At 39.2% G+C, this 13,717-nt stretch overlaps 2 protein-coding genes and 1 non-coding gene across 3 annotated transcripts; 1 reads left to right on the forward strand and 2 right to left on the reverse strand.

The window, feature by feature from the left end:
- The first annotated feature begins 3,687 nt into the window (after positions 1 to 3,687).
- Positions 3,688 to 3,759, forward strand: trnac-gca (transfer RNA cysteine (anticodon GCA)). The gene has a single exon. It is a non-coding gene; the product is annotated as a tRNA-Cys (tRNA).
- A 378-nt stretch (positions 3,760 to 4,137) lies between these two features.
- On the reverse strand, positions 4,138 to 7,759 carry arl5c (ADP-ribosylation factor-like 5C). The gene is made up of 6 exons (XM_053339097.1): positions 7,592 to 7,759; positions 6,840 to 6,900; positions 6,557 to 6,704; positions 6,090 to 6,173; positions 5,510 to 5,661; positions 4,138 to 5,343 (listed from the first exon to the last, which is right to left on the reverse strand). Exons 1-6 carry the CDS (start codon positions 7,635 to 7,637, stop codon positions 5,295 to 5,297), a joined length of 540 nt encoding a protein of 179 aa, XP_053195072.1. The 5' UTR covers positions 7,638 to 7,759; the 3' UTR covers positions 4,138 to 5,294.
- A 3,180-nt stretch (positions 7,760 to 10,939) lies between these two features.
- Positions 10,940 to 13,625, reverse strand: LOC128379469 (voltage-dependent L-type calcium channel subunit beta-1-like). The gene has a single exon (XM_053339096.1). It carries the CDS (start codon positions 13,183 to 13,185, stop codon positions 12,619 to 12,621), a length of 567 nt encoding a protein of 188 aa, XP_053195071.1. The 5' UTR covers positions 13,186 to 13,625; the 3' UTR covers positions 10,940 to 12,618.
- Positions 13,626 to 13,717: the final 92 nt, after the last annotated feature.

A 13,717-nucleotide genomic window follows, 5' to 3' on the forward strand; every position in this document is an offset into this window, starting at 1 on the left:
TCCTGCCTGTGGCTTGAGGAATAAAACTTAATGCATTTGACATTTTACCCTGCATTATTTTACGGTTAAAAATGTCTGTATTCATATTGTTACTAATCTGATGTGTATCACATTCACCTGTGAAATTTCCCCAGTAAGCTTGTCCAAAAATCCAATTTCCACCTGTGGTCTCTGTGGTCTGCATCTATTTAACTGTATATTAGATAATGGTGACTGCCAATGGTCCCTTCCTGATATACATGCCAGTTGCTCAATGGTGCTACGGTATCGGTTACTGATGTCAGATCTAGCACTGATTACTTGCCAGTATTCACGTCAATCCTTGTGTTTCTGCCATTATCACTGAATAAAGTTTCTCATCCAACAACTCCTCCATTACCTGGCCATTGTAATCAGTTTTATCACTCCCCCATATTGTATTATGCACCCCGAAGTCACCACACCACATAATGTTCCCTCTATTTATTTCTTCTCTTTCCTTAAGTCTACTGAGCTCTAATTCTCTGCATTACAGACATTTCTAATGGCTGAGTTCTCCGTCTCTGGCCCCATTTTAATAACCACACACTCCAGCTCAGTTCCAACATCAATAGTTCTGGGCATGCCCTTCTTCACAAAAGGTGACACAACCCCCCAAAATTGCAACCATATTTGGGAATTTTGTGCACAAGAGTGTAAGATTTTAAACAATTCTACTCGCAATCGATGCCACAATATATGAGATGATATTTCTACAATTCTGTTGTCTATATTAAACTTTGTACACAAGTTTTCCATGAGAATAAGCATGACATATTGAAGCATGGCACCAATAGCGCCACCCTCTGGCACTAAATATTTCTGAAATGTAATATTCCATGGCAACTAAATTCAACAAAGTAGAAGGGGAATACCACTGCTACACGACTAGACACTTGATACAATTTCACCTGTAGGTGGTGCTACAAGATTTACAGAATTGCAGCTGGAGAAGCAGCTGGCAGCAGCTGCAGCTGTAGCAGCAGCTGGCAAAAACTCTACAAACTGTAGGCAGTTGGCACATGTCTGCCTGGACATTGGAGTATGATTTTTCACCCATCATCATCCCGTAAATCAATAGATGAGATCCTTTTTGCTTTGGTTGGTAGCACTGGCTAAATACATCACATTTCCAGTCAATCTAAATTATTTTGTGTGCCTTTACTTCTGTCAGGATAAAGATTTGGAACCTTGCCATCTGATCACAACATTGAACAAAATAAACTAGTTTACTATATTTTCCATTAACATACTCATGGTTCTCACCAAAGCACAGCTGTCAGAGTCACACTCTGTATGATGCCAAGGTAGGGATCCTCATCATGTGTGAAGACACACCATTTTCCATTTTCATGAAGTTCTGCACTGGACTGATCTATGGTGGTAGGTGTGCTTGAGGATGCAGTTTTCCAAGGAGTCTCAGTGTCACCTGGTCCTTCCATGTCTACTGTTTGGAGAACAAAACATTCGAAGAGGTGGAGCTCTGAGCAAAAGCACCTTAGGATTCACTTTGAAAGGTCTCCTGGTCGTACAGAGACAATCTAGAGCAGCATAATGTATAACAATTACACACTTTAGAGATGAAACCTGATTGCGCTTTAGATTGTCTGCAAGTCATCAGAGAGGAAACTGTCTATTTCCTCAATCTCCTTCTAAGAGACATACATCAGCTTCACAGTAGATGTTTTTGAGAGTTGCTCATGATGCGCCTTTGCATTTGGAAAATCAGTGCTGTTTGATACTAGTGAGCCTGCTGTTTGTCTGCTGTGCCTAATCCTTCAGTCAGGCCTTTTCCATTTCCTGCCTCCAGAAAGTTGTGTGTGATCTCTGACATCCCATCTGAAAGGGGGTCCTGCTCAAGAAAAACAAATTTTTCTTGGACCTCTTTTGTGTGGTTGGCCCATCAACGACTACATGCTGTGCGGTTACTGTTGGGTTAAGTTCTTTGAGGTAGGGGAGCATTGTGTTGGGATAAGCACAGATAGCTGATGGGTCATGGTGCAATGTTGAGCTAACACAACAAATAGACACCACCCCAGTTTTGGTGTGAGCCACACCTGTAAGCCAATGTAGAGTGGTCTGTTGGTGGGAATCACCAAAATAGACTGCTTGGATCTCATTTCCATACTTACACAGACAGCTTTCTGCTTTCAATTTGTAAGATGATATTATCCTCTTCTATATTTTCCTTTAGGGTTCTGAGAGCAGAATACTGATGTCTGATGTTGTCGATGTGTTTTACCATCTTTTTGAAGTTGGTTGGAAAAAAAATTATGCAGCAGTATTTGTAGACTCCCATGGCATTTTTTCCTTTGCTCTTAAGTGAACTTTAAATTCTTGTTCCATCTTTTTCTTTCCCCTCTCCTCCTTCTCCTCAAACTTGCTCCAAACCACTAAGTTTGCTTTCCTGCATCAAAGCCATAGGTCTGCACTTCTTTACTCCCAGAGTCAGGGAAGTCCTTGGACATGCACTCTTTTGTTGCATTTTTGCATGCCACAGACTAAGTGAGGACGGTCAATGAGTTTGTTAGTCTGTCCACCATAAAAAGGAGATTTGCATGTATATGGCGTGTGTCGCTCTCCCTAATTGTTGGTTTAACAATCCAGAAAGGTTCCTTTTTGCATAACTGTAACTTCAGGATCCTTGAACTAAACTTCTGGTGTAGGAATTCAACTAGGAATAACTTTCTCTTTTTTAGCAAAGCTCACCAGATAGTATTTCTTCAAAAGCTTAACAGACACAACTTTGGCGATCACTTAGTGTGCATATTTTGATATTTTTTATATTTATTTTCCATTTTAGAGTTAGCAAGTCTAACACAAAATACAAAATGTAAAATGTTATTTTTCTTATTATTTGTATATTTAAAGGAAATATTAGCTGTGTGGAAATGATAGCCAATAAACACATTCTTGACCTAACAAAAATGTTTTGATTGATTCTTATTTCAGTTTCAACTCTTTTCTCTCATGTGGTCTCCTACACACATGATCACACATCATCCTACCACATGACAAAATACTGTGGTCACCAAATATACAAACCCTAAAAAAAAATAAATCCCTGAATCTACATTTTGTACAGTGCGTGACCCCAAGAGACAGGTTTTTGTTTCTTAAAGACAAAAAATATGAATAGGCTCAATCTCAAAACACATGATTAATTAATAAAGCTTAATATAAGATCAATATTAAATTCAAAATTATGTGGGGCTGATTGTACAAAATCTGGCCCAGGGACAGAGGAAATGTCACAAAAAACACACATTCAAGGCCACATTTTTTTTAATAAAAATAATTACTTATCTCTCTCTCGTTTGTTTCTATGGTATCAAGTAAATGCATAAAATAAGAAGAAATGTGTTTTTGTCCTGATTATTCCTGCCAGGGACACTGATAATTGGAAGAGTCACTTTCTGCGGTTTAGTCATAGACTGTATATAAGAAAGGGTTTAGTCCATGCAGCCATATGAGCTCAACTCCCCCCCTAGCGGTCAACATAATGAATTGTATGTACGTTTTAATTTATAAATACGGCGACTGTCGACAAAAAAAATCAAACATTATTTGGTCAGAGAAAAATACGTACTATAATGTCTTCACACATAAGCAATGAAAATACAGCTTATCTTATTTAAATATAGATCTTCTCAAAATGGAGAAGCGTACGGGGGTATAGCTCAGTGGTAGAGCATTTGACTGCAGATCAAGAGGTCTCCGGTTCAAATCCGGATGCCCCCTGTTTTCCTCGTCTATGTTTTTAATTAAATCTGCGTTGTGGTAAAAGTAGACGTTTTACACCCTTGAAACATCGAAGCATTTACTATTATGAAGTGATTTTACTACTTACTTACATATGCATTCAGGCACAACTAATAAAACGACACATTTATTGAGAAATTACAGCCTGTGTATAAAATGAATATCTGCTAAATCTCTTCTGCAGTGCCTCCGAAACCAGGCACTGTCATTTAAAGTCTATTTTTGTTAATGCTGTTACTGCAGTATTAAACCACTTTTTAATAGTATGCTGTTACCCTTCTTCAAACAAGACCATTACATAACTGATATTCATAACTTATGATACATCCATGATAGAGAACAACCACATCGCATTTTGCAATAATAATATTTATTCATTAAAAAAAAGTTACCTCATTCAATACACACTTTTTAAATACAACATACAGTCTTTAGCAGCTGGCTCAGTTTCCCTTTCAGGAAATTGCTGTAATATACAGATTAAGACAAAAAAAACAACAAAAAAACATTATTAAACATCTTTAGGTCTAACAAAATGTTGTTGTTGTTCACTGGCAGAAAATATAATTTTATACATGAGGTGCGGGTGTATCCCACCACAGCAGAGTTTCTGAGTAAAGGAGGCCACAGGAACTACAGTATGGGCTTACATTTCCTTTTTACTATAAAAGTCTTTGTGGCTTAACACTAGGCAGCTACTAAACTCACTTTGTCATTGAAAAGCTTTGTAAACTAGTGAGGTTCATAGTTTGGTTGCACCGCATGCACATTTAGTTCAGGCATACTGAGAAATAAAGTAATCAGTGACAGGAGTGACCAGTCAAAGGTCAAAATGATATCATGATTGAATGTTCACTGTGTTGGATAAGGGAAATAATGACTGTGATGTGAGGACAAATAAAACTTTACCCTTCATGTGCTTATGCTTTACCTCACACATATTTGCTTAAATACCTTATTGTTACAGTAATTCAAGAACATTTTGTAATATCTTTAGCACCCCTTGTTCAGTTCTGGCAATTAATCAATGTCATCAATCAATTTCATTCAAGTTAAGGCATTGTCCCCACTCAGTAATGTAAATGAGGGAATCCTAATGAAAGGAATGTGACATAACTAGTTAGATAGGATCTTTCACATAGTGTACCTCCACACGTGTGCAACGTAAGGAATCTTACAGTAAATGCAAATGATAGACTTCCTTACTGTGCACGTCTTCACAAGTTAACCAGATTATTACAATATAATCAAACCAATGAACCATTTTTGAAGAGTACAAAAGTCAACGCCCGGAGTCCCATTTTACTGGTATTTAGGTGGGTTATGTTCCCAACCTTAAAGTCACCCTGAGGCTCGGGCCAGATGTGGGACAGCTCCGTGCAGACTCTCACACACAGAGTAAGACATACTGTAGGTGTGGCGAGGCGGCCTCTGTTACAGATGCCATTATGGCCTCTGTGGGGGCCGAAGAGGTTGGGAACAGTTTAAGGAAGTATAATCCACTGGAAGGCTTTTCAGTTTGCGACAACCTGTGACTTCATCCAATCCAGACTGGCAGGAAGACTGCAGAGGAGAGAGGGAGAGAAAGAGAGAAACATTATGAGAAGATGTACACTTAAAAATCCTGTAGAAGTCTGTAAAGGCATGTCAGTCATTTTTAGGATTGACTCACACACCATGATTACAGCAGACAGAAAGAGAGAGTTTGCGGTGTGTCACTGAGACTCACCCTTCTCCTGTCAGGGCGCAGCAGGCTTGGACATGCCAGGGGTGTGTGGTGATGGTGTCAAGTGTGAGGCACTGGGAGATCTCTGCCGCTGTCATGGAGCCCTTAATGTCTTGTTTGTTAGCCAGAATGAGAATGGAAGCGTTTTGCAAGTCCTACATCCAAGAAAAAAAGGAGAAAAAAAAGTCTTGTTACAAAACCCTGTTGCTTTAAGTACCAATTTATAGAACTGAACATTTCCAGTGGAAATCCCAAAAATGTCCCTACGTAAACTTTTGAGAACAGCAATCTCAGCGGAATATCTAAGCACATGTGACTCAAACAGACCGATGTTGAAACTTCCTCGTTACATGTTGTGTCATGGGTTAAAGTGAGAGAGTATGACACATCTCAAACATCAAAACATAAATAGCAGACACACGGCCGAGCAGTTTCACCGAATAACAAAAAAGTTTGACATCAAGATTCTATTCTTCAACTAATCCTGCTGTAATGAGATCTGATATGAAGGTCGACTGGTGGTAAAAAGAAAAAAAAACATAACTTTTAAACTAACACACACATCTGTAAAGTTAAATTGTACCTCATGTGCCAGCATTTGGTGCAGTTCTTCTTTAGTTACAGTGAGACGTTCCCGGTCAGTGCTGTCCACAACCAAAATGACGATCTGAAAATGCCACATAAACACATAAATATCACATAAACACATCTCTCATTATGTCAGCCCTTTTTTTTTCTTGTGCTGTAGTGATAGCAGGGAGCACGAAATGTCTGCAGACATGTAGTACAGTATGTTATAAATGGTTATGTAACAGTGCTAAGTGACAGATGTTATCTACAGACGGAGCCAAAATAAGTGCAATAGCTCAATCAGCACTGGCCTTGAAACTTTTATGCTTTCTGTTTCTGTCTTTATTCTTGATTATCAACTTCTCAGCTACAAGCAAGTCATCATCTCTCTTGTTTAGATGCAGTTTCCTTTAGTTTCAGGAAGAAAAACACAAGACCAAACAGAAAGACACAAGAAGACAGACAGAAGGTGATCCGTACCTCTGTGTTACTGTAGTATGAGTACCAGCTGGCTCGAAGACTCTCCTGGCCCCCGATATCCCAAACCAGGAAGTGTGTTTTTCGTACTGTAATTTCCTCAACGTTGCTGCCAATCGTGGGTGATGTGTGGACGGCTTCTTTCGTCAGGCTGGACGTGTTTGTGTGGGAGGAAGGGGGAAACAAAACAAAAAAATCAAGATACCAAGAAGCATTTATTATCGTTATATGACACAATGGTGGCTCTCTGAAAGCTTGCTTAATCAAATATGTGGTTACAACTTACAATTGGTAGAGGACTGTTGTCTTCCCAGCGTTGTCCAAACCCACAATGACGACTTTGTGCTCTGTAAGAAAGTTAAACATGTTACATTTTTACCTGCAAACTGGATATCTTGCACTGACTACTCTCACTTGAGTCAAACTGGAGTTGCACAATTTCTTAAAATCTAGGGAACATGTCAAATGGACACAGATAAGATAAAGGCAGGTACAGGACTGTGATGTACTGTGGAGTAATTACATCATCACGTAGCAGTAACACGAGTACAACATTGAGTTTGAGCCAAGTTTCATATTCATCAAGTTTTTGGCAGAGAGCGAAGTTTAAGTTATTACAACATAGGCCTGTGATTAATCATTTAGTGAGAAATGTTCCTTTAAAAAATGTGAAAATAGCATTCACAAACTCTCAGAGGCCACAGTTATGTTTAGTTTACTTGTTTTGTCTGACTTACAGCCCCAAAATCAAAAGATATTAAATTCAGTCTCATATATGATGAATACAATCATGAAATCCTCACATTTAAAAGGCTTGAGGCTTGAGAGTATTTGAGTGTCAATATGTAAGACAGAATTTGTAGAAAGAAAAAGAAAAAAGGCAACACAAAAGAAATACATATTTTCTATTACGTCTCTTTTATAATTACACACTTAATTATACACTTAGAAAAACGCTCAGAAAACAGCTGACTAATGAAAACACAATGATAAAAATGTAATAGTGTGAATTAAAGTTGTTGTTTTTTTTTTTCTTACCTCTGTCACCGAAAACAGCCAACATCTTGCTCAGGAAGAAGCCCATGTTCAACAAGTGTGAGTCTGTGTGGAAGCGAGAGACGAATAAAATATAAAATATATAAATCCAGTAAGGTCCTCTGATGGAGACAGCACTCGGTTTCTGTCAACAGCTCACTGACTGCCCGAAAAATTCCTTTCCTACAACTAATATGAGCTTTTACTTGAGCATAGCTCTAGTGGGTGGCGCTTCTTAAAGGTATTTTTTGAGCACAGTGAGTCACGGACAAATAGTGTGTAGTGGTGATGCGTTCAAGTGCTGTGGGTAATATCTCGTTAAGGCACGTGAGGGAGCCATTAGAGTAGTAAATATGCAACAGGTTACAACAGTAGGGATGATCAAGTAAGAGCATAACATTAGATAGCTAGATAGATAGATAGATAGATAGATAGATAGATAGATAGATAGATAGATAGATAGATAGATAGATAGATAGATAGATAAAAATAATATAAACAACAAAAATATACAAGAAAATTATATTAAGAGGAGGAAAGACTCTTCACAATGATTGCAGTGCCCTGTCACTATCTTATGATGTTATCATTGTAAACTGCAAGCTATTTAGACAATTCATTAATTGTTTTAGTCATTTTTAAAGCAAAAATGCCTCAGATTAGTTGGTTTCAGTGTCTTAAATGTGAAGATGTAATGACTTTATTTGTCATACATTATATCTAACCGAATATCTTTTGTTTATGGACTATTATTTAGACAAAACAAGACATCTGAATAGGCAACATCACTTGAAGAACTGCGGAGAACTATGACAGACATAACATATTTTTCATTATTTCCTGATATATTACAGACAATATGATTAACCATTTGATTAAGAAAATAAAGGGTAGAGAACAATTGTTAGTTGCAGCTCTAAACAGGACAGTTTTTAGCACCTCAATGGATATGTCAGTAGTTAAAAGGGATGAATTTTATTTGTATATGCTGTTGTTTGTCTGTGGCAGATTACCCTTAGAATATACATCATTACAGTCTTCATCAGTATTTAGGGTGGCCGTCTCTCTCGATGTGAAAATGTAATATAATCGTTAATTTATAAAAGGTTACCATTTTTATCTATCCTCATTTATCACCTGCAGGTGGAGCTTATCAAACGCACTCTGCTGACCAGCTTCAGTACATAAACACTGAGCTGGGAAAGTCAACTCCATTCTCATTAAATAATTTATGACGTATTCTAAAGCTCAAGCTGTCCCTGAGTAATTTCAGATAACTCACTGAAGCTCTGTATCTGATGTTTTAGTTGTTGTATTACCACTTACATACTTGTAAAAGTGACCTGCTGTATTGTAGAGCTCTATGTATTCTTCCTGAGTGTAAATAAAGGATTATATAACTCATAAGACTCATCTTTTTTAAAGTACAATCTGTGTTTTCTTTGTTTTTATTTATTTGAACCCAACATCTTGCCCAAATGTATTATCTATGTTATTATCTATAACTTTTTAATGCTGTCAGTCAGTAAAAATGTATAAATACACCAGAGTAAAACATTTGGGGAATACAGACATGCCTTTTAATTAATGAGTTCATGTCAAACCTTTGATTGATACCTGTAATTGATACGCTCAAAGCAATGATCGTCTTTAACTTGTAGCTTTTTTTTCTAACATTATCTGTAAGTGTCCACTTTCCCTTGTTTTTTTTCTGCAATTATGTGCATGTCTGTGCTACCTGTGCTCTGAAATTAACCATAAAGGTAAAGGTCAACAAAAGCTTAACTGAGTAATCAACAGAAACGCCTGAACTCACCTATAAATCCTTACATCATATATCGCAGCTCAGAAGTCCGAGTTTAGCCAGGAGCACTTGAAATCAACATACAACGCAGTTTCCTTTGTCACACCGACGACAGGAGGGGGGCCGATGACGCAGAGAATGACGCTAACGTCCAGTCCATATATGGAAAGTGAAGTGAAACAGTTTTCCTTCCTCTTCTCGTATCACAGGAACATGTTTATGAAGCAGCTGGTGAAAGCAAAACCGCCTCACACAAGAATCCCCTGAAATTTCCGCTGAACTGTCGGTGCTCCTGGGTGTTTCCAAGCACGCACCCAGTCCATAAAAACACAATAAACACAAGTAGCTAATAAAGGAAAATGAAAGACTGTGACCTTGTGGAGATTCAACATGATTATTGGCCTAAATGAACCTCTCTACTCATTTAAAACCACTGATTAAAATGAAGTTTTAGACTCATCCTATTATGTTCTCCAGGATGACGAAAGATAGGCTATTAACACAGTGTTCTTAAAATGTATTAATCCTCTCTACAAATCCTATAATTAGTTTGCTGACTCAGCTGTGCCGGTATGACTATTTTGACTTGACCTCTGACCTCTCAGTCTGCCCTTGCTGCTCTGTTGGGGTCGTTTTTTCCAAGTTAGGTTAATGAGAATAATCCCACCTCACCCACAGAGAGTTAAAGCTATAGGTAACTGTGTCAAGCATCTCTTATACAAATTTCTCACTTCTGGCTTCTATTTTTAAAGGTATTTGCATGGTGTGCAGTTTCACCAAAAGCAATCCAATACCGCAATTCCTTTTGTGTGTCATTCCTGTCTTTACATATATTCAAATCTTGGTGCAGTTTTACTACCATGCCTTTGTTTTTGCCCTTTTTGACTCAAATTAAAGTGAAAAACATGCACAACAACATATTTTGACATGAATATGAGGTGTAATTGTTCAACTTCTTTACCTCAAGCTTTGTGTTATTTCCTTTGATGTGCCACCCATGGTTGCTCTTTCCACCACAATAACAGACCTTGTTACATATAACTGCGATGCAAGTTAGATTAGTTTGAGTTTCAGGTGGAAACCGCTTCCTCATCTGTGACATTTTTCTCCTCTGCAGAGCACGAGCAAGATGCAGATAAAAAGATCACAGTGCTGAGTCTGAGAAATAAAAACCCACATCCTGGACTCAGACGTACCTTTAAACTTCAGTCTTTTGCTTTTGTGTCTTCCATGACTCAAATACTTGGTGGGTAGCTGCAATTTGAGAAGAGTCTTCTGGAGGTATGTGTAGAAACAATCATGTGATGAAGTTACTGTAACTTCTGTGAAGTGTTCAAAAGAAGCAAACAATCCAGTCCTCACAGCTCAAAATAAGATATCTTAGAGAGATATAATTTGTGCTCAAGAGGAAGAAAAGCCATTGTATTCTATGATTTCTTCAGGACTGACATCTCTTTGTATGTGTCCTGAGAGAAATACAGATAAAACACATCAAAAGGTTAAAAAAACTTGCATCTTTGGATCAATGAAAAGACACAATTGCATTTTCTGCTTAAATTTTTAATTAAAATACGAATTTATCCACAGATTAAAAATGAAAGGCAGAAAAAGCAAAATGTAGCTACAATCAGGCACCAATGATACATGTTATTTCATATTTTTAACAATTGCGATAACGCAACAATAACATTATTTACTGATCATTATTTAATATTTATTTATTCAACTGAAAACAGGGGCAGGCCGAAGCAGCCCGCCAAAGACATTCATGGATTCTCCATTATAGATAACTGAGTAAAGACCAAAGTTGATCCAACCCCCTGTCCCACCCCCCACCCCACTTGATACGCCTCTCACTACCTCACAAGAACTGAAGATTTAAAAAAAAAAAAAAATGAAGAAAAGAAAAATAAAGAAAAGAAAAGAAAATTGCAAATGTCCACAGGAAGAAAAGAAAAAATCAACACTAATTCAGTCAGAAATCAAAGAGTAAGAAGAGAGTGGTATTTAATATCAGACTAGCTAGCTGTTTGGGAGTGAAGGAGTGAAGTTGGGAGTGAATAACCACACACGAGTACTTTTTATATAACCATTAGCCCTGAAAAACAGACGACGAAGCTGGTGCAAAGAAAAACAAGATGTACTGGAGCGACAGCAACGGGCTACGGTGCAGAGTAGCCACAAGACACGAAAAGACACAGACATGGCATGAAAACGAGTGTAACAAGAGTTAAGACATCCCACCGTAGCAGTGGTGGACATGGCTTGGCGAGACATTCCGGCACTTGTGATTGGAGTTTTCTTGAAATGAGGGTGTTTTAATTTTTTTTTTTTTAAGGGTGGGAGTGACTAAGGCAGGACATTTCATTCACACAACTACAACTGCAGTGCTGCTTTAAAAGCTGCACTAACATTACCAGAGAACAAGTGAATACAGCGGGCGGCCTCAGCACCCACGAGGAAGAGAAAAACAGAAATGGGAGGACTGGGTCAAACGTGTACAGTCGGGTACAGTGGCTGAACCACGTCAGGGAAGAAGTAAACGTCTTTGGAGTGTATTCTTTGTTGTTATCAAGCTGACATGAGTGTAGCAACAGCGATAAATTCTCATGTTTAAATATGGCAACTTCTCCACCAGCTTTTTTTTTTTTTTTTAAGGTCTGGGTGATAGAGTGGGGGTGAGAAACTCATAACTTGTGGATCTTAGAATAGGCGGAAACCCTGAAATCCAAAAGCACTGAGTGAGATTAAGGTAAAGAGAAACCCTGACACTGTACATGGGGACGGTGACATTAGACCCTGTTTAAGACTGCAGAGGACAGACACGACAGACTACAGCTCTACCAGCCTTCACACTCTACAATTGAAGGAGAGATTGAGTCATACAGATCACAATCATAGATTCACAATCGTAACAATTACTGTCCTCGTGCTGTCAGTATAGAAATCTATGATATTCATGCAGTATTAACATAGGAAACAAAAAACAGACCAATATATTTTTTTCTAAACATAAATAAATTGAATTGCAAGAAGAAGTTGACGAGAATGGCATCTGGCAGTTGATGTATTTCTTTACATTATACTGGGATGTAAACAGATTAATTTGTTTAGCCTGACTGGCATGGCCCCAAACCCACACTTCAGTTTCCTCTGAACCCCCTTCATCTCTCCCTGCTCTCAGTCTGTCCAGAAGCTTCCTTTGCCTCAGTGGTATGATGTGTGCTCAGCGGATGTAGACGTCCCTTCCCCAGTCGTCCTGGTTCTTGTTGCGGCTCATGTTGGCCCCCGTGTCCACGGGTTCCTGGCAGTAGCGCTCCCTCAGCTTGGCACGTCCATGCGGCTGCGTCTGGCTTGGCATCGGAGGGTGGTTCAGGTTTTCCTGGTCTGGCTCAGCACCTTCGTCTTCCCAGGAGGCCTGCCGGCCGTGATGCTGCGCCAGATGGAGGCGACTGCCCCCACCTCCTCGGTAGGGCTCGGGCTCTTCATAGGGGTCAGTCTCAATGTCCATGCAGGAATCGCCAGCCTCGGTGTAGGCAGAGTCCCTGCTGCCCTGCGTCTCAGAGTCGAAGGTGTCCTGCCGTGACAGGCCTCGGCCGCTCCCTCCACGTAGTTGGCCACGGGAAGAGCGCAGGTACGTCTGCTGCTGCTGAGGCTTTCCTCCCAGGTCTGTCTGATAGTCATGCAGAGTGCCACTCCCACCGCACTCTGTCAGAGGCCCTTCCCGCTTCTGCTCACCGTGTACCAGGTACGGCCCCTGCAGCGAGTCACAGCCATGCCACACAGCAACCATGCAGAGACACAAACAGCAGAGCAAAACCAAACTGTCAGTAGTTAGTCAGCGGAGTTAGCATGAGGCAGGGCAAACAATGCAGGACATCTAAAACAAACAAACAGAAAAGTAACACACACAATGAACTACCTTGCACTAAAAGCATTGGTGCTCATGAATGACATCAGCCTATAAACGTTTGCACGCACACTCACACTTACTCAAAAATTCAGATCACATCCCATCCCATACACGCATATAACAATACTCAATCAGCCAAAGCACACAAGTTTTAAATCATGATATCTGCCAGCAAACAAAAAACACACCCAAGCAGTTAATCAACAAGCAGACTGAAGGGCAACCACTACAACAGTGCCACCTTCTGGCTGATTGACTTGATGGTACCAAAAAAGGCAGAAATGGCACCACAGTAACCAGATGATTATGTAATTAAATTCAGCTCTTCATCATCATCATCATATCGTGTTTTTAGTGACACACAGAGCTGAAGAGGTTCAATTATTATATGTAAATTAAGAAATACAAGTGA

This window comes from Scomber japonicus, chromosome 18, assembly GCF_027409825.1.
Source record: "Scomber japonicus isolate fScoJap1 chromosome 18, fScoJap1.pri, whole genome shotgun sequence".
NCBI classification, from domain to species: domain Eukaryota; kingdom Metazoa; phylum Chordata; class Actinopteri; order Scombriformes; family Scombridae; genus Scomber; species Scomber japonicus.